The sequence below is a fragment of the Anabrus simplex genome, chromosome 10, assembly GCF_040414725.1.
Source record: "Anabrus simplex isolate iqAnaSimp1 chromosome 10, ASM4041472v1, whole genome shotgun sequence".
Taxonomy (NCBI): Eukaryota; Metazoa; Arthropoda; class Insecta; order Orthoptera; family Tettigoniidae; genus Anabrus; species Anabrus simplex.
In genome coordinates, this window is record NC_090274.1 from 106,689,914 (window position 1) to 106,715,476 (window position 25,563).

Consider the following 25,563-nt stretch of genomic DNA (forward strand, 5'->3'; position numbering starts at 1 on the left):
GCCTTAATTAAGATACAACCCAGGCATTTGCCAGGTTTAAAAATGGGAAACCACGGAAAACCATCTTCAGGGCTGCCGACAGTGGGACTCGAACCCACTATCTCCCTATTACTGGATACTGGCCACACTTGAACGACTGCAGCTATCGAGTTCGCCACAATCCTCGATTTGCAACTAGTGCTGTGGCTCATTTAGTTTTATGCCTTATATCTTTAAATCGTTAGAAACTGAGTCTAACCGTCGTCGTCTTGGTCTACCTCTACTTCTCTTACCCTCCATAACAGAGTTCATTATTCTCCTAGGTAACCTATCCTCCTGCATTCGCCTCACCTGACCCCACCTCCGAAGCCGGCTCATGCGTACACCTTCATCCATCGAGTTCATTGCTAACTTAGCCTTTATCTCCTCATTTCGAGTACCCTCCTGCCATTGTTCCCACCTGTTTGTACCACCGATCATTCTCGCTACCTTTATGTCTGTTAATTCTAACCTATGAATACGATATCCCGAGTTCACCCAGCTTTCACTACCGTAAACCAAAGTTGGTGTGGAAATAGACCCATGTAAAAATACTTTTGTCCGGGAGCTGACTTCCTTCTTACAGAATACTGTTGATCGCAACTGCGAGCTCACTGCATTAGCTTTACAACACCTTGATTCAATCTCACTTACTATATTACCATCCTGGGAGAACACACAACCTAAATACTTGAACTTATCGACCTGTTCTAGCTTTGTATCACCAATCTGACATTCAATTCTGTTGAATTTCTTACCTACTGACATCTATTTCGTCTTCGAAAGGCTAATTTTCATACCATACCCTTTGCACCTATTTTCAAGTTCCAAGATATTAGAGTGCAGGCTCTCGGCACAATCTGCCATTAAGACCAAGTCGACAGCATAGGCCAGACTGCTTGCTACATCTCCACCTAACTGAATCCCTGAAGAGAGTGGAGTTGTTCTTTCCAAGCGTTCATCAACGTTTAACTTAAAGATTCTTCGAACCTACTTTCATACTTACACAGTTTATTACTGGGCATGGAAAATTTCGAAGTTATTTTGAACGGTTTAAAATACCATCACCAGAGGGAGTGCCAATCAGAGCAAACAGGCCACTACATGCTGCCCCGCCAGTTTCTGTAAAGAGGTGTTGCACTTCACCGGGCGAGTTGGCCGTGCGGTTAGGGGCTGTGAGCTTGCATCCGGGAGATTATGAGTTCGAACCGTACTGTCGGCAGCCCTGAAAATGGCTTTCGGTGGTTCCCCATTTTTCACACCAGGAAAATACTGGGGCTGTGCCTTAATTAAGAACACGGCCGCTTCCTTCCCATTCCTAGGTCTTCCCTATCCCATCGTCGCCATAAGACCTACCTGTGTCGATGCGGCGAGAAGCAAATTGAAAAAAAAAGCCTGTTACTTAGAAAAGGTTTTTAACTCATTGTAAAATTCTTCGCTGTATTTTGTCCTACTAGGTAATGCATTATTAATATTTAATATTGTATTCTTATAAACTAGAACCCTAACATACTTGTAGGTGAAATACGGCTACTTTCCTTTGAGAGTAAATAAGATAATAACTGAATCCCTCCCTGGCACTTCATTCCCCCTGTGGGTGGGGGCGGTAGAATAACACCCACGGTATCCCCTGCCTGTCGTAAGAGGCGACTAAAAGGGGCCCCAGGGGCTCTGAACTTTGGAGCGTGGGTTGGCGACCACGGGGTCCTCAGCTGAGTCCTGGCATTTCTTCCACTTACTTGTGACAGGCTCCTCACTTTCATCTATCCTATCCGACCTCGCTTGGTCAACTCTTGTTCTTTTCCGACCCCGACGCTATTAGGTTTGCCAGGGCTAGGGAGTTTTTCATTTTCACGCCCTTCGTGGCCCTTGTCTTTCTTTGACCGATATCTTCATTTTTCGAAGTGTCGGATCCCTTCCCTTTTTTCCTCTGATTAGTGTTATATAGAGGATGGTTGCCTAGTTGTACTTCCTCTTAAAACAATAATCACCACCACCCTGGCACTTCATACGTTTCAGCAGATAATCCATGTATGCTATGAACAACAAAGGTGGGGGATTACAGCCTTGTTCAACCCCTGTAAGTACCTTGAAACAAGCACGTGTTCTACCACCAATTCTCACGGCAGCCCAATTTGCCTTTGACTGATCTACCCTTAATCCCACAGTCCTCCAGTACGGCGAACATCTTATCCCTCGGTACTCTGTCGTACTGTAATGTTTGTTTGTCCAACCCTTGTTCCGTTTCTCTGCGCGGTCAGATATGAGGTGAAACGAATCTGTCCATGGTGGGTTTTTATGACCGGATGCCCTTCCTGACGTCAACCTCTTCAGAGGAGTTAATGAGATAAAATGATTGACGTGATATGACCCCCTGTGGATAGGTGGGGGTTAAACAACACCCACGTCGTAAGAGGCGATTAAAAGGGACCCATGGGCTCTCAACTTGGGACTGTGGGTTGGTGACCACGGAGCCCTTAGCTGAATTCTGGCATTGCTTCTACTTACTTGTGCCAGGCTCCTCACTTTCATCTATCCTATCCGACCTCCCTTGGTGAACGCTCGTTCTTTTCCGACCCCGACCCTATTATATTTGCGAATCCTAGGAAGTCTTTCATTTTCATGCCCTTCGCGGCCCTTGTCTTTCTTTGTCCGATATCTTCATTTACTTGAAGTGTCGGATCTCTTCCATTTTTCTCTCTCACTAGTGTTATATAGAGGACTGGCTGTTGCCCGCGGCTTCGCTCGCGTGAAATTCGTAATTTGTTGAAAGTAATCGTTCCATGGTACTGCACTAAAACATCATCTGAAAATCCCTAACTATAAAAAAATCCCCGAAAACTCGAGTTTCCTTTATCCCAGAACCGCTTTGTAAACCTCCCTATGTGGGTGGGGGCGGTAGAATAACGCCCACGGTAACCCCTGACTATCGGAAGAGGCGACTAAAAGGGGCCCGAGGGGCTCTGAACTTTGGAGCGTGGACTGGCGACTACGGGGCTCTCAACTGAGTCCTAACATTGCTTCCACTTACTTGTGCCAGGCTCCTCACTTTCATCTATCCTATCTGACCTCCCTTGGTCAACTCTTGCTTTTTCCCGATCTCGACGCTATTAGGTTTCCGAGGCCTCGGGAGTCTTACGTCCTTCGTGTCTTTCTTTGGCCAATACCTTCGGTTTCGAAGTGACGTATCCCTTCCATTTTTCCCTATGATTAGTGTTATATAGAGCATAGGTCCCTAGTTGTACTTCAACTTAAAACAATAATCACCATCAGCTATAATTAGCTTAGAGAATGTGTTTAAGTCGAACTACGGCAATGCCTCTCATACTACTACGGTATTCTTAAGTTTCTTAGAAGGAATAAAACATTAACAGTGGCCGTGCGGTTACGGGTGCGTGGCTGTGAACTTGCATCTGGGGTTCGAACCCCACTCTCGGCAGCCCTGAAGATGGTTTTCCATGGTTTCCCATTTTCACATCAGGCAAATGTTCATTAAGGCCACGGCCGCTTCTTTCCCATTCCTAGCCCTTTCCTATCCCATCGTCGCCGTAAGACCTATTTGTGTTGGTGCGACGTAAAGCAAATAGCAAAAAAAAAAAAAGAAAGAAAAACCAACAAAAAACAACATTAACATAGAAGTAGATTAGAAATATATATTGTAACTATTTTGAATTCGATGACAAAAAAGTAGTGTGTACATATCATTTTGAGAGTATGTCTGAAGTTAGGGAAGACGTTTTTCTAATTCCAAACAGTGAACCTATTCGCACTTCACGAAATAAAACTATTTAGATAGATGATCATGGTAATGTTCCGCCAGTGTCTATGTGCTTCAAAGTGTTGAATGATTTAACTGCAAGTGTATTTTACAAGAATCTGTGCTTGTCTGCGGAAATGTTTCCTTGGCTCTTGGAGTATAACACCCATAAGTGTGGCAGATGGAGCAATCTGTGGACTGTTACACAAAATAAATAGTGGCTTGGAGGGATTAGCTGGGTTTGTAACGCAGGGTTTTACGGTTATCTGTTATTAAGCAGACTGCACCATGTAGGTTAAAGACTAATGTTTAGAGTCAATGGAGATTTTGCACTCATGTTCTTCAGTAAGTAAAAGCGATTATATCTTCAGTGTCTGAACGTTTCATTACTAAGTTTACCATCATTGTGTGAGGTGCTGCTATGCCATATGTCAACATTATGTTAGCACCTCCAGGGTTGTTAATTGGGTTAGCATATTAATTTCGGCTATACTTTCCTTTCATTGAGGGGCTGCCTGGCCGAGGCGGTATAGGCGTGCTCGCTTCACCCGGAAGGACGTGGGTCGAATCCCCAGGAAGTTGTAAAATTTAAGAAAGGAGATTTCCACTTCAAGAGGTGCATATGGCCCTGAGGTTCACTCAGTCTACACCAAAAATGAGTACCAGGTTAACTCCTGGGGGCAAAGGCGGCCGGGCGTAGAGCTGACCACTCTACCCCATCAAGTGCCGAGGTTAGGAATAGTGGAAGCCTTTACTTTCCACGCCTCCAAGGGTCTTCATGGCCCGTACGGAGATGACTTTACTTTGCTTTGCTTTCCTTTCATTGGGTGCTGAATATTAGAAACTGTCCACCACGTCGAAACTAAGGCAACAAGTTATGTTTCATAGTTCTCTTGAGAGTGAGTGAACCACACCTTAACGTAGTTTAAAACGTTCAAAATGATGTTATAAATATACATCTATCCAGCGAAGTGAAATCTAAGGGAAAACGTTACTTGACTAAGTAAAATTCCTAAATAATCATCTTGGTGTTCTCTTTTGCTGTGGGGCTGTCCCTCTGTTTTAGTGGAATATATATGTCCGGCTCCATGGCTAAATGGTTAGCGTGCTGGTCTTTGGTCAGAGGGGTCCCGGGTTCGATTCCCGGCAGGGTCGGGAATTTTAACCATAACCCGTTAATTTCTCCGGCACGGGGACTGTGTCGTCTTCCTCATAATTTCATCCTCATCAAGACGCGCAGGTCGCCTACGGGAGTCAAATCAAAAGACCTGCACCTAGCGAGCCGAACTTGACCTCGGACACTTCCGGCACTAAAAGCCATACGCCATTTCATTTCAGTAGAATATATGTGATGGGTAGTTGTTGGCGAAGCGTGCAACAGTGATTGTGATGATAACCGCCATTAGAAAACATGGAAGGGATCCGACACTTCGAAAAACGAAGGTATCGGCCAAAGGAAGACAAGGGCCATGAAGGGCGTGAAAATGAAAGACTCCCTAGCCCTCGAGTGCTCTAATACCATCGGGGTCGGAAAGGAACAAGAGTTGACCAAGGGACAGATGAAAGTGAGGAGCCTAGCACAAGTAAGTGGAAGTAATGCCAGGACTCAGCTAAGGGCTCCGTGGTCACCAACCCACGCACTACAGTTCAGATATCCTGGGGCCCGTTTTAGTCGCCGCTTACGACAGACAGGGGATACCGTGGGTGTGTTATATAGAGGACGGTTGCCTACTTGCACTTCCTCTTAAAATAACAACCACCACCACCACCACCACCATACGGTCTGAGTATTGTAGTCGGTCTTGGACAGTCCGGTGTAGATACTGAGGATAGTTCACGCTGCAGTCTGGAGCGACCACCTCGTGACAGGAAGAACGCTACATGTCTTGGCAGGCGGATTTCCTCTTGATCCAGACCTCAAGATCGCCATCACTGTAATTAGAATTCTGTACCCTGGTAGCTATTACACTCTCTCTGGAAATTGAGGTGTACCGTAGTCCTTTTTTTTTTTCTTTTTCAATGTTGTACCACAGATGAAAAGCGAAAAACAGGACCTGTACATGGAGATTTCTGTTCATGTAATCTCCGTTCCACTGACTGATCGAGAGAACAGACCTACTCTTGTTCAACTCTTCTTTGCTCAGTATTCTCGCACCAGGGAGGATCCAAATAGTACCAATGCTGATCCAAATAGAGTACAAGATCGAAGTTATTTTGGAGGAGAGATCATGTAAGTCTCTGGTAAGACCGCAAGTAGAGTATAGTTCCAGTGTATGGAACCCTCGCCAGGATTACTTGATTCGAGAACTGGGAAAAGTCCAGAGGAAAAACAGCTCCATTTGTTCTGAGTGATTTCCCACAAAAGAGGAGCGTTAGGACGGGAATGTTGCAAAGTTTGGGCTGGGAAGACTTGGAAGAAAGGAGACGAGCTGCTCGACTAAACAGTATGTTCCGAGCTGTTATTGTCCTAGCGTGGAATGACTTTAGTAGACCAACAAAATACGATAATATACTTGTTAACAACACCACTAGCAAAACAAGTATATCCTCATATAAAGATCTATAGGGTCTTCTCGTCTTTTATATTCATCTAAGCCTTTTGACTCAGAAGTTAAATTCCACTTATTATAATGGACACTTAATACGTCGTCAAGCTATTCATTCCAGCTTTCAATTGAAGGACTAATGATTATGCTACCTTTGCACGGTCAAAATACCGCGGCACTTTAATTCGCATCAGGGGGCAGGCCCGACCTTAAATTCAATTCAAAATTACATGTTTTGATAAACAGGCGAACGTTAAATTTGCCTAGTTCCTTTCTATAAATTAACATCAAATAAATGTGCTACATTCCGCGTATACTAATTTTATCATTATTACAATTAAAGTTATGTTTAACAATTCACTCGAATACACTACTTAACATTGCTATAAAATCATATTAACATAAAATAATGTATAACATTATTCAAATGATTACTAATTTAAAGCGTACAATTCTTAATACACTTACAATAATTATAATACCTATTTTAAAGCTTATCGCTTAAAATATTATATCTAATTAACAATCAATGCACAAATCCAAAAGTTGCCATTAAGTACTGAATATTGAATTCATATCTTACAGAACCAGATATCTTTAAAACCGGCTAAAATTGCATTACAAACTTATTATTCTCCATAATGACAACACATTAACCAACATAATAAATTCGCTATTTTTAATTCGGGGAAAAATATAATATTTATTCTAATTGTCATAAATTCTGATACACAAGGTACAATATTAATGCACTTTCTTAAAAATTCATTTTAAAAAATGTTCAAGTTTCTCTCACGATACTAATCAACTATAAATAAATTAATCCATTCTATTCCTATACTAAAACCAGAAGTAATTTCCAGTAGCAACATCCTCTCTTACAAATAACTTAGATGTGAACTTTCAAAATAAGACAGCGCACGAATAAGAGGAAGTGGTGGAAGGTCATAGTATGAAGATAAAGTTGGAATTCAAGAGGAAAAATATTCCTTTATAGGAGGAGTTAGAAATTAGAATAATTTACCAAGGGAGTTGTTAAATAAATTTCTATTCTTTTTGTAATTACAGTATTTAAGAAAAGACAAGGTGAACAACACCTAGGTGACAGATCAGTGGTGAGTGATTGATCTACTTCCGGTCTAGCTTCTTCTTCTTCTTCTCCTCCAACAAGAGAGCACCACCCTTAATAACAATAATGTTATTTGTTTTACGCGTCAGTCACTACTTTTCCCGTTTTCGGAGTTCACCTTTCTTCCTGAAAATTCCCCCTGTGGGTGGGGACGGTAGAATAACACCCACGGTATCCATTGCCTGTCGTTAGAGGCAACTAAAGGGGGCCCCAAAGACTCTGAACTTTGGAGCGCTGGTTGGCGATCACGGGATCCGTAGATGAGTCCTGGCATTGCTTCCACTTACTTGTGCCGGGCTCCTCACTTTCATCTATCTTATCCGACCTCCCTTGGTCAACGCTTGTTCTTTTCCGACCCCACGCTATTCGGTTTCCGAGGGCTTCATTTTTCGAAGTGTCGAACCCCTTCCATTTTTCCCTCTGATTAGTGTTACATAGAGTATGGTTGTACTTCCTCTTAAAACAGTAACCACCACCACTTCCTGAGGAATGCACTTCGTTCAGTACCTGTCTCATTGTCTTCAGCCATGTTCTTGTTTCTCCAGAAGGTGAGCGGTCAATCAACTGCGTCTACAAAACACATTCAACATGATGTTATCCTTATGCCCTGTTTCTTTAACTCTGGGTTCAACTTTACTTAACAATTTTTATTAATTTAACACTTCTGTTTTTAAGGCCGCTGTTTCACGAACACATTTGTTACGGAACAATATTGTTAAAGACAAATTAATACGTTCCTGTGAGATTTCTGAACGCGTCGGCAGTGAGCGTCTTTTGTTCCTTTACATAAAGCGCTCAGAGCGGTATATTAGGATTGCGTTTTGTCACAAATGGTTGACATTATTATAGGTTATGATCAGTGGAGACCGCTAAGACGTAAACATGTGCAGTAAGAGGCAACAGAAGTGTTATTATACATTTAATTTGGTGGTATGCTGGTGTGCTTGAAATACAATGTATAAAAGAACGGACGGTTATACGACAACATTCAATACATTCTTATATGAGTGCAATCTAAGGCTCCTAAACACCAGGGAAGTGTGATAATTGATATACGTTTGAATGATTTTTGAACATTCTTTTACTGCGGGGAAAATACTCGTAATATAATGCCTTGCCAATGCTGCAGTGCCAGCAGGAACTCTTTGCAGAATTCTACACACTATTGTCTTGCACTCATAAAGATAGTCGCCTGCAATATTACATGAGAAGAGTCTCAAGCATAAAAACTATAAGCAGCAACTGCTGCACTGTTATGCTTCAATCTGTGGGAAATTGTAACTAATTTTCGTACCTTCTTGTTTATGGCTTTGCTAATTAGATATCTTTGTAGAAAACTTTAACTGACAACTCTAAATGTCATTCTTTCTTAATGCGTGTTGTCCTTTGCCTCCTTCAGTTCGTAGATAGTTTCCATACAACAGTAAAGTTTCAAACTTACGTCTTCTACCTGCTACCATTTTGAAATTTTAACAGCTGTTAAGAGGTTTAACACAGGAATCGTGCCAAGTTAATTTAACACAAATAATAATTATTAACAGTTTGTTAGTGTTAACAATTCTTGAACCCCCATGTGGGTGGCGGTTGTAGAATAACACGCACGGTATCGCCTGCCTGTCGTATGAGGCGACTAAAAGGGGCCTCAGGGGCCCTGAAATTAAGAGCGTGGTATGGCGACCACGGGGCCATTAGCTGAGTCTTGGCATTGCTTCCACTTACTTGTACCAGGCTACTCATTTTCATCTATACTATCCGACCTCCCTTGGTCAACTCTTGTTCTTTTCCGACCAAGACGGTATTAGAGGACTCGAGCTCTAGGGAGTCTTTCATTTTCACGCCCACATGACCCTTGTCTTTCTTTGGCCGATACCTTCATGTTTCGAAGTGTCGGATCTCTTCCATTTTTTCTCTCTGATTAGTGTTATACAGAGGAGATTCAGACTGGCGACTGATGCTTGCTAGGTCGAAGACGTGGAGGCTGCTTTGCAGCTGCCGTAGCGGAGTGTACAAACACCGTGCGTTCGGTCTGAGAGACCCTGTAGTAGCACTACACGGGGAGGAGTCATGAATAACATCTCCATGTCATCGAAATGAGGCTCTGGGACCACGTAACGAACCAGGATGTCAGAGCGGCATTTGGAGTGGCTCCATTTACTAACAAAATGCGGGATAGTCGTACTACGCTGCTAAGGTAGCACTAGATTTGAAGCCCAGGGCGGCCAGGGAAGAGATGGCCTGACGCGCTACGGGAGGACACGTGCTCCGAGGATGGCAAGCGAAGTGCGGAAAAGCGGACCCGGGATCAGCACTAGCGAGAAGATTATTATCATTCTTTCTTGATTCGTTATGGCCAACTAAGGATCGTGTTTCAACTTATTAGCATTTTCTTCTTCTCTCTCTCTTTCTCTTCATCCTCTCGCTGTGTTCCTTTCTACGCAGTCCATCCCGTATTTAGTCGGGTGGGCTTCACACAAAATTTGTGTTTGTAAATTCAGGTTCTGAATGTTATTCTGTCTTGAATGCTTTCTTCACGAATTCCAATTTCATTTAGGTCTTCAATGGTTTATTTTAGCCAGTCATTCTGATTTTTCATTGATATGGTAAGTTTAAAACGTTCTTTGTGTGCCTGTCCATTCTATGTAAGTGACCATAAAATTGTAATTGCTGTTTCCTGATGGTATCTGTGATTTTTTTTCTGTAATTTGATACATTTCATGTGATTTCTTTTTTGTAAAAATTCCATTTTCGCATTTTGGTCCTAGGATTTCTCTGTGGATTTTTCTTTCTTGTTTTTCGATCATGTTTATAGAGATCTGCCACCAATTATAATAGTTTCAGATGCATGAAGGGCTTCTTTCTTAACTACTGTGTTATAATGTCGTAAATTTGCCTCTTTTGATGCGGTTCTTTTATTGTATCTGTTCCAAATAATTTTGTATACTCTTTCAAGTTTTGCAAGTCTTTGCTAGCTTGCTGATTTAACTGTGCTGGTTCAGTAATTTCACCTAGATTCTTAACTTTGTCTGCTTGAGGGATATTACCAATGTTTGACTGTTGAAACCCGATTTAGTCCCTTCCAAATACTTTGTCTTTTCATAATAAAAAAATTGGAGTTCTGTTTTAGCTCCTTGGACTTGTTCTAGAGACTAGATTGCTTCCTGTCTGCTGTTGGATAGGATAGCAGTGTCATAAGCAAATGTTAGGTAATTAAGGTGAATTTTGTATAGGGTTCATCTACCAATAATTATTACCTTTAGTTTCATTTTGCCATATCCTAATCACTTCTTCCAGAACTAAATTTAACAGTAAGGGAGATAATCCATCCCCTTGTCTGACCCCTGTTTCGATTTCAATTGGTTCAGAAATCTGTCCTAAAACTTTACTTTCGATGTTGTTGTCGGTCAATGTTTGTATGATCAATTCTCTTGTTTTCTTGTCAACTTGGAATTCCTCTAGCACGTTAAACACTGTCAATCTTTCTACGGAGTCGTATTATTACTGTTTCGGGAATATCGTGGAACGCAGAGGTGTAAAAAGATACCGGGGTGAATGGCGGACAAGGACTACATTTTGAGATTTTATTTCTTTCCTTCCTTTTTTAAATTTTTAAATATGATAGATAATCTAAATGAACAACAACAAATAATAGTTAATGAGCATGTCAACTTGGATAACAACAGTAGACTATAAGTCCAAAAATCAGATGCAAGAACTGGATATCAAGAAGATAATACATAATGGATGAGCATTGTAGCTATGAAGGTGCACTGTTTACACGAGCATATTGCTCCATTCACTTATATTCTAGGAGATTTAGCTCGGAAAGGTACTGTAGCCCAGCCTCTAAGAGGCACACGCTTTTTACAAACTTATGTCTTGCAACTTTAAAAAACTGTGTTTGCAGTCACTTTTGCTCAGCAGCCCGTTACACACTCGTTTATCAATAATGGCACTTCGGTCATGAGCACAAGGCTAGGAGGTGAACCACTCGCACTCCATTTAGGAAAAAATACTTAAAATCCTAAATGGACTCATGGCCCGGAGTGACTAAACGGAAAATATTAAATGCCGAATGAGTGAGAATAATTTAGAAGTTTAGAAAATTCTAGTCACCCTATAGCAAGTTGAATAGGAATTAACAGAGGGTGAACACCTTTGTTGCCTTAGTTTCCGAGCAGGGATTTGAACAGAGTCCTCCGAATTGCCGAAATTTACATTTAAACAGTGACTTTAGAACTTTACATTCATAAAAGAAGTTTGAAACTTTCCCCTCAACTTATCTACCTGGAATTATCACATATTAAGAGATGTCCGCCATTTCCTTGAGCTGATAGGCGTTCCGACGATGGCAGACATCCCCTGCCACATATTACGCCGCACACACACTAGAGCGGAGCGATGGAGATGACAATACGGCCCTAAAGCGACCAGTCAGAGGGGAAAGTCCCAGAACTCTCTTGTGCTAGGCAGAATGCCTGTACACACACCCCCAATTTTAATTGGCTAGAGAAATATACACAAAATTCCTGCTTGGTTAATAACTTATGGAAGAAAGAAGCCGTGGGAGTGTTGCCAACATAGATACATTAAAAACGACCTACAAAAACTTAAGGTTTGCCACCTTAAGTGTTCTTAATCCCGCCAGAGGGGGCACATAGGCCGATGGTAGAGACATCTCTAGGTTAAACATCCAAGTATCTGGAGTTACATTAGTTCCGGATTCACCACACAAATGGCGGGCAATTCAACGGGACGGAGAAGGTGTATCCGAGGCCATTTCTTCCAATATTCTCGGATCTTTTACGGTTTTCGGAGACGCCGAGGTGCCGGAATGTAGTCCCGCAGGTGTTCTTTTACGTGCCAGTAAATCTCCCGACACGAGGCTGAACACCGGACTGAACCAGGATCGAACCTGCCGAGTTGGGTTCAGACTATCTGAGCCACTCAGTCTGGCTCTACTTGTTTAACGTCGTACTAGCACATCCATGGATTTGAGTGACGGAAGGGTGGAAATGGCAAGGTATCAGCCTGGTGTGAAAATGGAAAACCATCTTCAAGACTGCCGACGTTGGGACTCGAACCCACTATCTCCCCAATAGAAGCTCACAGGTGGGCGCTCCTAACCGCACGGACAAGTCGCTTGGGAATTACCTGGGGCTGACCCTGTTTTACGGATTGATGCTCTTTCTAACGCCACATCTATATGATTCGTGTTCTGTGTTCTATTAGGACGATCCCAAACCTGCAGCGAGTCGAACCGAGGGCTCGGTGAGCCGGAGCTCACTACGTTAATCAGAGAAAGGTGTAATGTACCTGACTTTCACAAGACAAGTGACGTCGTGTACTAAGCGGCGCTCACAAGACTTGTGTCCGCTATATAAAAAACTAGTACATAAGCCTGTCTTCGTAACTCGGGAAATAACTATAGATAAAATAATTGGAAATTCTAAATTTATTTATTCACACTCAATTGAAGGTTGTCGCAATGTACAAAGCATGACGAAACAAATGGAATTAAAATGTTGGTTTACAATTACATTATTCTCGTAATATCTTAAAAACTATAAGAGTTATAACACGCTTTTATAATGCACTCAAATGGAATCAAAGCAGGTATTGTAGCATTTCCTTACGAACCATACTGAGAAGGGTTCGAATTCATCATTACTTCTTGATTTCCAAAGCTCTGTAGCTCTTAGCGGACCGAATATTTTCCGTATACATTTTCTTTCTACTCTAGTACTTCTAATGTATTCAGCTTGCAATTACTCGCGTGTAGGCATTCCAGTTTGACTACTCTGTTGTAGTGTTGTACTTCATGTTTATACATAAACACTTTTTGTTCTGTTTCCTACTCATACCGTATGCTCTTTGTTCTACAGCGGATTTTTCCAAACCATTTTCTTGAATTGTTTCTCCCAAATTTGAATTTCTTTATCTTCCTTATTAGAAATTCCGGAGCATTTTTTATATTTGTCAGAAATTTATTGTTTTTTCAACACAAGTTGTTAAACTTGTTCCGTTGGCTATTTCTTTCTGTGTTGCTGCATGTTTTCAGAATTTTTGTCGGGCTCCATGGCTAAATGGTTAGCGTGCTGGCCTTTGGTCACAGGAGTCCCGGGTTCGATTCCCGACGGGGTCGGGAATGTTAACCATAATTGGTTAATTTCGCTGGCACGGGGGCTGGGTGTAGATGTTGTCTTCATCATAATTTCATCCTCATGATGACGCGCAGGTCGCGTACGGACGTCAAATCAAAATACCTACATTGGGCGAGCCGAACATGTGCTCGGACACTCCCGGCACTAATGCTTGCCATTTCATTTTCAGGTTTTCTGAGACTACGGCAAAATCATCTGCAAATGCTACCCAGTTTGTTTCAACTCCTCGGTACTTTCTTCCGAGTGTTATTGGTGATAGCTTGTGTTCTCTCGGTTTTTCATTCCAAATTCTTACTACTTTCTCCAGGACGCAATTGAATAGGAGTGGAGATAAACCGTCACCTTGCCTTACACCTGTATTTATTCTCAATGGTTTAGATATTTCAGCCATAAATTTTACTTTTGATATGGTGTCTCTTGAGGGTTTCGCGCATTAGGTTTACCAATTTAACTCCGACCTCTCTAGACTTTCCCTATCAACAGAATCAAAACCCTTTTTAGATTCTTCGCAATTTGTTTTACGTCGCCGACAGGTTTTATGGGGACGATGCGTTAGGAAAGGCCTAGGAGTGGGAAGGAAGCGGCCGAGGCCTTAATTAAGGTACAGCCCGAGCTTTTGCCTAGTTTGAAAGTAGGAAACCATGGAAAACTATCTTCAGGGCTACCGACAGTGGGACTTGAACCCACTATCTCCCGCATGCAAGCTCACAGCTGCGCGCCCTTAACCGCACGGGCAATTTGCCCTATTTTATAAAAATCTATAAATGTTACTACTATGTCTTTGGGGTGTATTAATCTGTGACAGATTATGGACTTTAGGTTGAATATCTGTTCTGAGCAAGATCTGCCCTTTCTAAATCCACTCTGATATTCACCCAAATGATTGTCAAGAGTTGCTTCTACCCTGTTCAGTAATTTTCTTGAAAATATCTTATGAGCCACTGGCAAAAGGGATAAACTTCTATACTTGTTGACATCTTGGTTGTTACCTTTCTTATGCAAAGAATGTATAAGAGCCACTTTCCATTCTTCCGGGATTTTTATTATTATTATTATTATTATTATTATTATTATTATTATTATTATTGTTGTTGTTGTTGTTGTTGTTGTTGTTGGGGAGGGGAGGGGAGCCACACTCGAGTTATGTTAATGCAGGTAGCCACATTGAGGAAGCACGCATGGTTGAGCACGATGCCCTGGCTGACAATGCTACTCTTCTCTTCTGCTTTCAGCGACTCCACTGCTGCAGTCCTGTAGCTGGGGGCGGCCATGTTCGCCCGGCTGTGTCAGCATCACGTGCCAGGTGAGTACCAATTGTCCTTCTCTCTCGACATTTCAAATTTTTGGCTAATATTTCGTGTTTATCTGGGTTGAGGTCAGTTACACCTTCGCTTTCTGGAAATGTCACGCGAAATGTAGAGGATCAATCAGCTTGAAAGTTGGTATTTGACTAGAAGACATATTGGAGAGATGGACATTATTACAATATTCCTATGTTCGGTCTCAACCACATGTGCATCCGCTGCGCTTTACAAGACTACTTTGAACAAAATAACCTTCTTCTTCTTCTTCTTCTTCATCATCATCATCCGTTTACCCTCCAGGGTTGGTTTTTCCCTCAGACTCAGCGAGGGATCGCACCTCTACCGCCTCAAGAGCAGTGTCCTGGAGCGTGATAATTTGGATCACGGGATACAACGAGAGAGGAGGACCAGTACCTCGCCTGCTATACCTTGTGGGTTGGGACGGTAGAATAGCACCCACGGTATCCTCTGTCTGTCGTAAGATGCGACTAAAAGGGGCCCTAGGGACTGTGTACTTTGGAGCATGGGCTGGCGACCACGGGGCTCTTAGCTGAGTCCTGGCATTGCTTCTTGCGCCAGGCTACTCACTTTCATCTGTCCTATCCGACTTCCCTTGGTCAATTCTTGCTTTTTTCCGACGCCGACGCTATTAGGTTTCCGAGGCCTAGGGAGTCTTTCATTTTCATACCCTTCGGATCCCTTCCATTTCTTCTCTCTGATTAGCGTTATATGGAGGGTGATTGCCTAGTTGTACTTCCTCTTAAAACAATAATCACCACCACCAGTCGCAAGCTAAAAGCCTCTAGGACTCCCTTTTAGTCGCCTCTTACCACAGGGATGGCATACCGTAGGTGTTATTCTACCGCCCTCACCCACAGGCGGAGGGATGGGAAGATCGGAAAGGATAGACTAGGAAGAGGCCTTCGGTTAGGTACCACCCAGCATTTACCTGCAGGAGAAGTGGAAAACCACTTGGAGGATGGCTGAGGAGGGAGTGGAACCCTCTTCTAGTCAGTTGACCTTCCGAGGCTGAGTGAATACAGTTGCAGCCCTCGTACTAGTTTTCAAATGTCCTGGCTGAGGGTAATCGAACCCAGACCTCCGGGCATGGCAGGTAATCACTACACCACAGAGCCCGACAGAAAATAAACCTAACAAGAATATACTATTGAAGTCTAGTTGTAGTTGTAGTTTCTCTACGGGGGTTTGAAGTGAGATGAACTTTCGTAGAGAGTTTTTACGTCTGGATGCACTTCCTGACGTCAGCCTTATCAGAGGAGTTAATGACATGAAACGACTGACGTGAAATATGACAGTAAGAAGGAAGAGGGTAAACCCGGTGCCGACACATAGCCTACTCCTGTCGAATAGCACCAAGGGGTCTGCTCAAGGCTTAACGCGTCCGTCCGACGGACGAATCACCATCAACAGCGTTGTATGCCCTTACTCCATATGAACAGTGGACAAAGGTTTGGAATTTAATCCTGGATTTTGGCACGCAATCAAGTGATTAGAAATTGTATAGCACCACCTCCCCTACCCTGCCGGCCAACATTCTGATGATGAAAAGATTTTCCGACCAACGGGACTCGAACCGGGTAACCATATCGATTATGCCAGCGGCTAGGACAGTACTGCCCTGCCTGGTTAGTATCGCCCTCGTGTTCTCTACAGTATTGAAGTATGTTATGAACACGAATTTGTTTATTCCGAGGCCCAGGTTCTATTCCCGGCTCTGCCACGAAGTTTGAAAAGGGATACGAGGGCTGGAACGGGTCCATCCAGCCTTGGGAGTTCAACTGACTAGAGGAGGGTTCGATTCCCACCTCAGCCATCTTCGAAATAGTTTTCCGTGGTTACCCAATTCTTCTCTAGGCAAATGCCAGAAAGGTACCTAACTTAAGGCCATGGCTGATTCCACCCCCACCCCCCCACCCCTGTTCAACATAGGAGTTGAGGCCGCCTGTGCGAGGTACTGGATCCCCTCTCCAGTAGTATCCCAATGTCTCACGCTGCAGGACACTGCCCTTGAGGCGGTAGAGGTGGGATCCCTTACTGAGGTCGGGAGAAAACTCAGCTTCGTAGCATGTGTGTAGTGCAGTGTTTCGTCATTTGTATCTGACGTTCGTAGGTATCCCGAAACATGTTTGGCTTATACCTGCTGACTCGACCATTCATAAATTCTAATCTTTTATATTTGATGCGGTTATTTTCGAACGATAAATGTAGTAGTTCCCAGTTCGTGAACAATGGGGCAACGGCTCAGTGGCCTAGTAAGTGGTTCTGAGAGTCGGGATGCCAGTTGCTACGGAATGGGAGTGGGCATCTCGGACATATTCTGAGTCATGGTCTTCCTTGTGCTCAGGCGGCTAGGACTATACAAACCACCGTGGTTCCTAAATCTTTAGGGGAGAGAGCCTCACTTGGACTATGTGTAAGTAGGGTAGCGTCCTGCTTCATGACTTTATACCGAGGTCAGAACATTTTAAGCAAGCCTCGGACCTATGCGAGTAACGAAGTCCCACTCCCATTTGACAGACGAGGGACTCCTAGGAGACAACTTGACGAACGAAATGGAATTCGATGGGGAGCTATCAATATTAATGGGGCTATTGGAAGAAAGAAAGTAGAACTGGCTGAGTCAGCAAATGGGATGCATCTGGATGTGTCATGAGTAAATGATGTTCGAGTAAGGGAAGATTACGAGGAAGAGATAGGATATTATAAAGTGTACTTCACGGGTGTTAGAAAGGGAAGGGCAGAGTATGGGGTAGGGCTGTTCATCAGGAATACCATTGCACACAACATAGTTTCTGTCAGGCATGTGACTGAGCGGATGACGTGGGTAGATTTGGCTGTTGGAGGAATTAGAATGAGAATTGCCTCAGTGTATTCACCATGCGAGGGTGCAGATGGGGATGAAGTTGACAAGTTTTATGAAGCATTGAGTGACATCATAGTCAGGGTCATTGGCAAGATAGGATAGTGCTAATGGACGATTTCAAGGCGGGAGTTGGAAACAGAACTGATTAATATGACAAGTTGATGGGTAAATGTGAGGCGAATATGGAAGATAACAGCAATTGAAAGCGCTTTTTTTTTTTCGATTTCTGTGCTAGTATGTATTTAGCAGTTACGAATACATTCTTCAGGCATGATGCTATTCACCGCTACACATGGGAGGGTAAGGCTATCGGATTCATAATAGACTATATCATAACCGACTTTGAATTCAAGAAATTTGGAAGGAAAGTTCGAATATTCCGGGGAATTTTTGATGATACGGACCAGTATCTGATTTGTAGTGAACTAAGTTTCTCTACGCCTAGGAAAGGGAAATCTGTCTGTAGACGGATAAAGGCAGAAAAACTTCAAGACGAGGAAATGGGACGGAAGTTCATGGATATGATTAGTGAAAAGTTCCAAACAATAGAGGGTAAGTAGGTTCAGAATGTAGACAGGACAGGAAGGGTCCGTGTAGGAACAACTGTGTGTAAGGATGGGAAAAAGCGAACTTATCAAGTAAGAGTAGCTTATAAACGTAAAAGGGAGGCGTATCAGAAATAGCTTCAAACAAGCACCGATGAAGACAAGGAATTGTACGTAGAGGAAAGAAACAAGTAGTTGTTGAATCCAAGAGAAGTCGTGAAAATATTTTGGCAATAACCTGGAAAGGCTTGCTCAGGCGGCAGGGAAACCTTTGTGGACAGTAATAAAGAATCTTAAGACAGGAGGGGAAAATGAGATGAATAGTGTTTTGAGTAAATCAGAGAACTCGCAGTAGAACCCAGGGAATCACTAAAGAGGTAAGGGGATTATTTTTAAAATTTCTCACCGTAAAAACGAAATCTATCTGGTGACGTCGCGATCAACCGGGTTCATGGGGAGGAGGACAATGACGTAAGTGAAATTAGGCTTGAGGAAGTAGAACTCCACTGTCATAAAGCACCAGGAATAGATGAAATGGTGAAATAAAGTGGGAAGGTAGGGATGAAATGGCTTCATAGAGAAGTAAGATTGCATGGAATGTTAGTAGAGTGTCTTCTGATTGGACGAAAGAAGAAATTGCACTTACCTATAAACAAGGGAACAGGAAGAATTGCAACATCTATCGAAGTATTTCACTGATTAGTATAGCAGGCAAAGTGTACACTGCGATCTTGGAAGGGAGAGTGCAATCAGTGGTTGAGAGGAAGTTGGATGAAAACCAGTGTAATTTCAGACCACAGAGGGGCTGTCAGGATCAGATTTTCAGCATGCACCTGGTAATTGAAATATTCTAGGAGAAGAGAAAACAATGTTTCGTAGATAAAGAGAAAGCATATGACACAGTACCGAGGTAAAGATATTATCCGTACTGGTGGACTATTAGGTTATGAAAGGAATCAACAATTGGGCTGCAGTCAGAAGTGATGGTAGAATTAGTTCTTGGAAAATATACTTATAGGAGTTAAAAAGGCTGAAATTCCTTTGTTGTTCATAGTTTACATGCATTATCTACTGAAAGCTATAAAGTGGCAGGGAGGGATTCAGTTAGGTAGTTTGCCGTATGTCAACGATTAGTTCTTAATGGCAGATAGTGCCGAAAACCTGCAAAGTACAGTAGGTGCAATGAGTATGACAACAGATTGTCAGGTTGGGAATCCAAAGCTGGAACAAGGAGATCATTTGAAGTTCTCGTACGAGATTGAATCAAGACTAATGCAGTGAGTTCACATTTGCGATGAACAGTGTTCTGTAAAATGGAAGTCATCTGAAGGAACTTTGCTTTACGGGAGTGAAAGTTGGATGCACCCATAACATATTATTCGTAAGAGCAGCCATGAAAGTCGCGAGAATGATTGGTGGTACAAACAGGGAGGGAGCAATCGCAGGAGGGTACTCGGAATGTGGAAATAAAGTCCAAGTTAGGAATGAACTCGTTGGAAGAAGCTCTACGCATAAAACGGCTTCGCTGGTGGGGTCATGTGAGGCGAATGGAGGAGGATGGGTTACCTAGGAGAACAATGGATTCTTTTTTTCAAGTTGCTTTATGTCGCACCGACACACATAGGTCTTATGGCGACGATGGGATAAGAAAGCGGTAGAAGTGGAAGGAAGCGGCGGTGGTCTTAATTATGGTACAGACTGGTGTGAAAATGGGAAACCACGAAAAACCATCTTCAGGGCTGCCGACAATGGGGTTCGAACCCACTATCCCCCGAATGCAAGCTCAATAGAGTCTGTTAGAGAGGGTAAGAGAAGTAGAGGGAGACCTAGACGACTATGGTTGGACTCAATTTCTAACGATTTAAAGATAAGAGGTATAGAACTAAATGAGGCTACAGCACTAGTTGCAAATAGAGGATTGTGGCGGCGGTTAGAATATTCACAGAGCTTTGCAGACTGAACGCTGAAATGCATAACAGTCTCTACTGTAAACGCACGTATTTATTTATTTATTTATTTATTTATTTATTTATTTATTTATTTATTTATTTATTTATTTAGTGAAGCCTCCGTGGCTGAGGCGGCAGCGCGCCGGCTTCTCACCGCTGAGTTCCGTGGTTCAAATCCCAAACACTTCATGTGAGATTTGTGCTGGACAAAGCAGAGGTGGACAGGTTTTTCTGTGGATACTACGGTTTTTCCCTGTCATCTTTCATTCCAGCAACACTCTCCAATATTATTTAATTTCATCTGTCGGTCATTAAACTTTGCTCCAGAGGAGTGCGACAGGCCTCGGCAGCCGGCAAAATTCCTATCCTCGCCGCTAGATGGGGTCTCCATTCATTCCATCCCTGACCCGGTCGAATGAATAGAGACAGGCTGTGGATTTTCATGTTCATTTATTATTTCTTTTAATGAGTTTACGGCCATTGGAGACCACAATAAGCAACATTTACACATTTTTTAGAAGCTTTCTTTGCAGCCCAGTATCGTTGCATCCTTTCTGCAGTCCACCCGCTCTCGTGCTGTTCTTCACTCCTTGGGGTTATTGATCCGGTGTTGGTACTAGGTTCTGTTAACATTTTCTTCACGATTTAGTCCATTTTCTTCAGATCGTTCTTGAACCACTTATCACATATATTAGATCTACTATCGAGTATGGTCAACCGCTTGTCTTCCATTCTGAATGGGTGGCCATAGAACTTGAGTCTTTCGTTCCTCTCTTCCTCGCAACCTGTATTGTCCAGCCACGATCTTTGCGCCCTGTTATCTTTCGAAGGATCCTCCTCTGAAACTTCTCAGCTTCTCTCAGACCAGCCTTTCCAGTAACTCGGAGGCATTCACTTCCATTGAGACATTCCGGTTTATTCACCGTGTTGTAATGTAATGCGAAACGCTGCGGACATCCTACCTCGCCTACTGCTGTTAGATCCCATCTGGCACAATCTCACCGAGATATTTGAGGCTGTTAACTCTTTCAGTCTTACATACCTTGTCTTTAGTTGTTGGGGAGCGGTGGTGACATGAGTCAAGTACTTTGTTTGTTGTTTCAAAAGATTTATCTGTTCTACAACTGCATCTGTGTTTCTAGAAAGGATCGCTAAATCATAAGCAAAAGCTAGACTCCGTACTTTGAACCTCCAGTGCTTTTGACCCCTAGGTGAGGTTATAATGTATGCATTTGTTATTACCGTTACGGAGAATAACTGGTGGACAGAGGTGAAACAAGGCGCGGGCATGAATGGGTCTATCTGCTACAATCAAAAGATGAATTAAAAGCTTTAAAACCGAGCTCGATAGCTGCAGTCGCTTAAGTGCGGCCAGTATCCAGTATTCGGGAGATAGTACGTTCGAACCCCACTGTCGGCAGCCCTGAAAATGGTTTTCCGTAGTTTCCCATTTTCAACCAGGAAAATGCTGGGTCTGTACCTTCCCTGTCGCATCGTCGCCATAAGACCTATCTGTGTCGGAGCGACGTAAAGCAACTAGCAAAAAAAAAAACTTTAAAATTAAAGTTATATTTCTTTCCTCCTCTTTTTTTAGGTGCAAAATATTAACAAAACAAGTCCCTCAGCGACGGAACAAGATTTCAGGTACAATGTCAGAACACATTAATAAATTCCCTATTAACAGTACGAGCATAACGCTCCCAATTTTATAAATGTCATTTGAGCACTATTGCCCATAAACATAAAAGTCAAGGAGACAGGTCTTCCCATTTCATTTACAAAGTCTATCTACAAGAAAGGGCACCTGTGCTCTATGAATTGTCTAGGAGACTGAGCTCCGAACCAAATACTATTACTGCCTTATCAAGGCAACCTTCAACAAGCAGAGCATCTCGAGGCACAGCGTACATTTTATAATTAAAATATAATTCACTGTCTTAAACTCTCAACATGCCTTTGCTGGCAGGACGCAGTGTTTACAGTGCATTATGTCTTCTGGTATAGGCTGGAGCAATTTGTTACTTTCATTGATCTGTCTCTGTCTTATCCTTGGCTTTGACACTATGAAAGTGACTGAGGTATGAGCGATGCTAGTAATGCCATTCCTTCTGCAGCCAGTCCCTGTTATGAATGGTGTGAAAATGTTGCTCATAGGGTCGGTTGGTGCATGCATTTCAGTTTGGCAGACTGATATATAATAGCAACTTCTGGCTCGGTGAGGAAAGCAACGGGAAACTACCTCACTCCTCATTTCCCTAGTACGCCTCTTCAGTGATGCCTAGGCCATCCATGACAGCTGATGGCAGAGCTGTTGAGGATCCAACCAGCCTTAGGGCTGAAGACTGAACATACATACAAACTCTCAACAGTTTAACCACTTAACAGACAGGAGTATCGGATACTCATTCTACCGGGCCTCCGTGAAAAAAAAAAAAAAAAACACAGGTTAAAGTTACTGGCCCCAAAATCAAAATGATGAGGAGGTGGACATTTGGGAGAGGCTAATCCCATACTACTGAGCTGACTAGTTGGGAGAGGCTAATCCCATACTACTGAGCTGACTAGTTGGGAGAGGCTAATCCCATACTACTGAGCTGACTAGTTACAAGGCTACAGATACAAGTTGATACGGTGTGACACTCTCTATTCCCGAATTTAAGTTTCTAAACTAGTTTAGATATTAACATTTGAAGAAGGAGTTTACATTATTGAAGATTGGAAATTACAAGTTGCATAATTAAAGACAGGAAAGCTTCCACTCGAGCTAGCTTTCAGAGGCTATCACATAGATATTAAATGACTGCCATTACCTTAATCTGCAGAAAGTGTCGATGGAGGACGAGACGGCTTCGCCTCCACAATTAGCGCACACTCAGTAAACTGGACGATCAAGAAGACAAGGTGGCTCGGAAAGGTATCAGCTTTTATACCCGAGAGGAAGGTCCTAGAGAGATCTGGGCTAAGGCCCGACACACCCCCAATTTTTATTTGATAATCAAATAAGAGGAAGATGAACACCATTGGTGGAAAAATAACATACAAAATTTCTTATTGGTTAATTTTGAAGTTGGCGGAGAGAGATCGAAGTGTTGACAACCGTGATACAAAAAACAAATACAGATCAACTCAGTTTAGGAAACCTTAAAATAACAAATTACTTTAGAATTTTCATAGTTCCACTTCACACTAGAGGGCATAACATACGTTCTTTTGGTAGAGACAACTGTGAAGAAAAGTCCAAACTTCTTGCACAAGTTGTTGCAAGTTTATATTAAAGATGGCGTTTTTCAAGGCGCTTCATTTGAATGAACGGAGCGGGTGTACCCTCGCGGTACAATGTTGATTATTCCTCTTCTTGTTTCGTTTCGGCCAACTAAGGACCACGTCATTTCAACTGTTTCCCTTGAGCTTTAATGTTGGTCCGGTATCCCTTTATTCGTATACGGTGTTGCTCCTTTCGCTCTTTCGTCCATGCCTTTCCAGTTTTCATCTTCGGCTTTAGTTGGAAACTCTGATGTTCTTGGAGTTTTTTCTTAAGTGGGACACGCTCCTGGATATCTTCAAACGAGATCCCAGTCTCCTGCAGATCTTTCTGTACCTCACTGAACCATGCCTCCTTTGCCTTTTTCTCTTGGAGGAAAGTGGAAATGCGGTTGGTTAACCGTGTTGACTTCATTCGGGCGATGTGTCCATAAAAAGTAATCTTCCTTTTTCGCATCATATCGGTTATTTTCTCAACGTGCAAGTACAACTCCTGGTTGTGCCGTCTTCTAAACTCGCCGTTGTCTTTGACTGGACCTAAGATTTTTCTCAAAATCTTTCTTTCCTTGGCCTCCAATTTCTCCATCATGCCTTTTTTGTTCATGGCGAGACATTCCGCTGCATATAGAGCCTCTGGCCGGATAACAGTACAATAGTGTTTGATTTTTGCATTTAGAGATATAGACCTTTTGTTATAGACATTTTTAGTCAGATGGTAAGCCATTTCCATTTCATTCATGCGTGAAGAAAATGCTTCTTTTTCGGATATGTTAGGTTCTATCCATTCACCAAGATACTTACATTTTTCAACTCGCTTGAGTTTTCCGTGAGTCCCTTCTAGCTCACTTGGCGCCAGTTTGATGTTTGTAATGAATTTCGTTTTCTCAAAGGATATTTGGAGGCCCGCCTTTGCAGCTTGTGTTTGAAGCTGGTTGAACTGCTTCGTGGCCACATCCAAGGAATCAGCGAAAACCACGAGATCGTCTGCAAATGCTAGACAGTCAATTGAAAGGTTCTTGTTCTTGTGGCCTAGTCTGACTCCGCTTTCGACTCCTTCATGACTCATTTCTCTGCGCCATTCACGGATCACTTTCTCAAGAACGCAGTTGAACAACAGAGGTGAAAGACCATCTCCTTGCCTAACTCCTGTCCGTATTTCAAAGGCATCTGAAGTCTCTCCTCTAAACTTCACTTTTGAGATGGTGTTGGTGAGAGTCTGTTGGATGATCACTCTTGTTTTACCGTCCAAGCCAAATTCCTTTAAGAGCTGAAGTTGGGTAGTTCTATCAATTGAATCATAGGCCTTCTTAAAGTCGATGAACGTTACTAATAAAAGGCTTGCGCCTTAGTTTAATATATGAAAGGACAGATTTCAGATTCATAATCTGCTCCACACATGACCGTCCTTTCCTGAAACCTCCTTGGTAATCACCCAGCTCTGGATCTAGCTGTTCTTCTGCCCTGATTTGAAGAGATTTCGAGAGAATTTTGTAGGTTATAAGTAGGAGGGAGATGCCGCGACAGTTGTTAACATACGACTTGTCGCCTTTCTTATAAAGTGGGTGGATTAGGGCAGCTGTCCAGTCGCTTGGAAGTCCTTCAGTATCCCAGATTTCATGTATGATGTCCGTTAATTTCTCCACTGCATTGTCACTAGCAAACTTCCACAATTCAGCTATTATCGAATCTTCACCCGGCGCTTTATTATTCTTCAAGGGTTGGATAATCTGTCTGACTTCCTCTTTCGTAGGTGGAGCTGAATCTCGGTGGTCTGTTGTTTTATCTTCAAATGTGAATCTGGACATTGGGGCCTCGCAGTTACGAAAGGATTCGAAGTATTTTGCAAGGATCCGGCAGTTTTCCTTGTCGTTATGGGCTAGGTTTCCATTGGAATCTCTGAACTGTAGGCTCGGTGGGTCGTATTTCCTCAAGTTGTTTTTAAATGTTTTATAAAAGTCGCGTGTATTGTTCTTCTTGAAATCCTGTTCAATTTGAGCCAGCTGGTGTTT

The 25,563-nt window shown here is 42.7% G+C and overlaps 1 protein-coding gene across 2 annotated transcripts in view; it reads left to right on the forward strand.

The window, feature by feature from the left end:
- Nucleotides 1–25,563, forward strand: part of LOC136882444 (uncharacterized) — a 433,191-nt gene that overhangs the window by 50,090 nt on the left and 357,538 nt on the right. For both annotated transcript variants that reach the window (XM_067155096.2, XM_067155095.2), the window contains exon 2: nucleotides 14,844–14,914. In XM_067155096.2, the coding sequence (XP_067011197.1) occupies nucleotides 14,881–14,914 (34 nt within the window). In that variant the 5' untranslated portion in view covers nucleotides 14,844–14,880. The remainder of the gene's footprint in view (nucleotides 1–14,843; nucleotides 14,915–25,563) is intronic.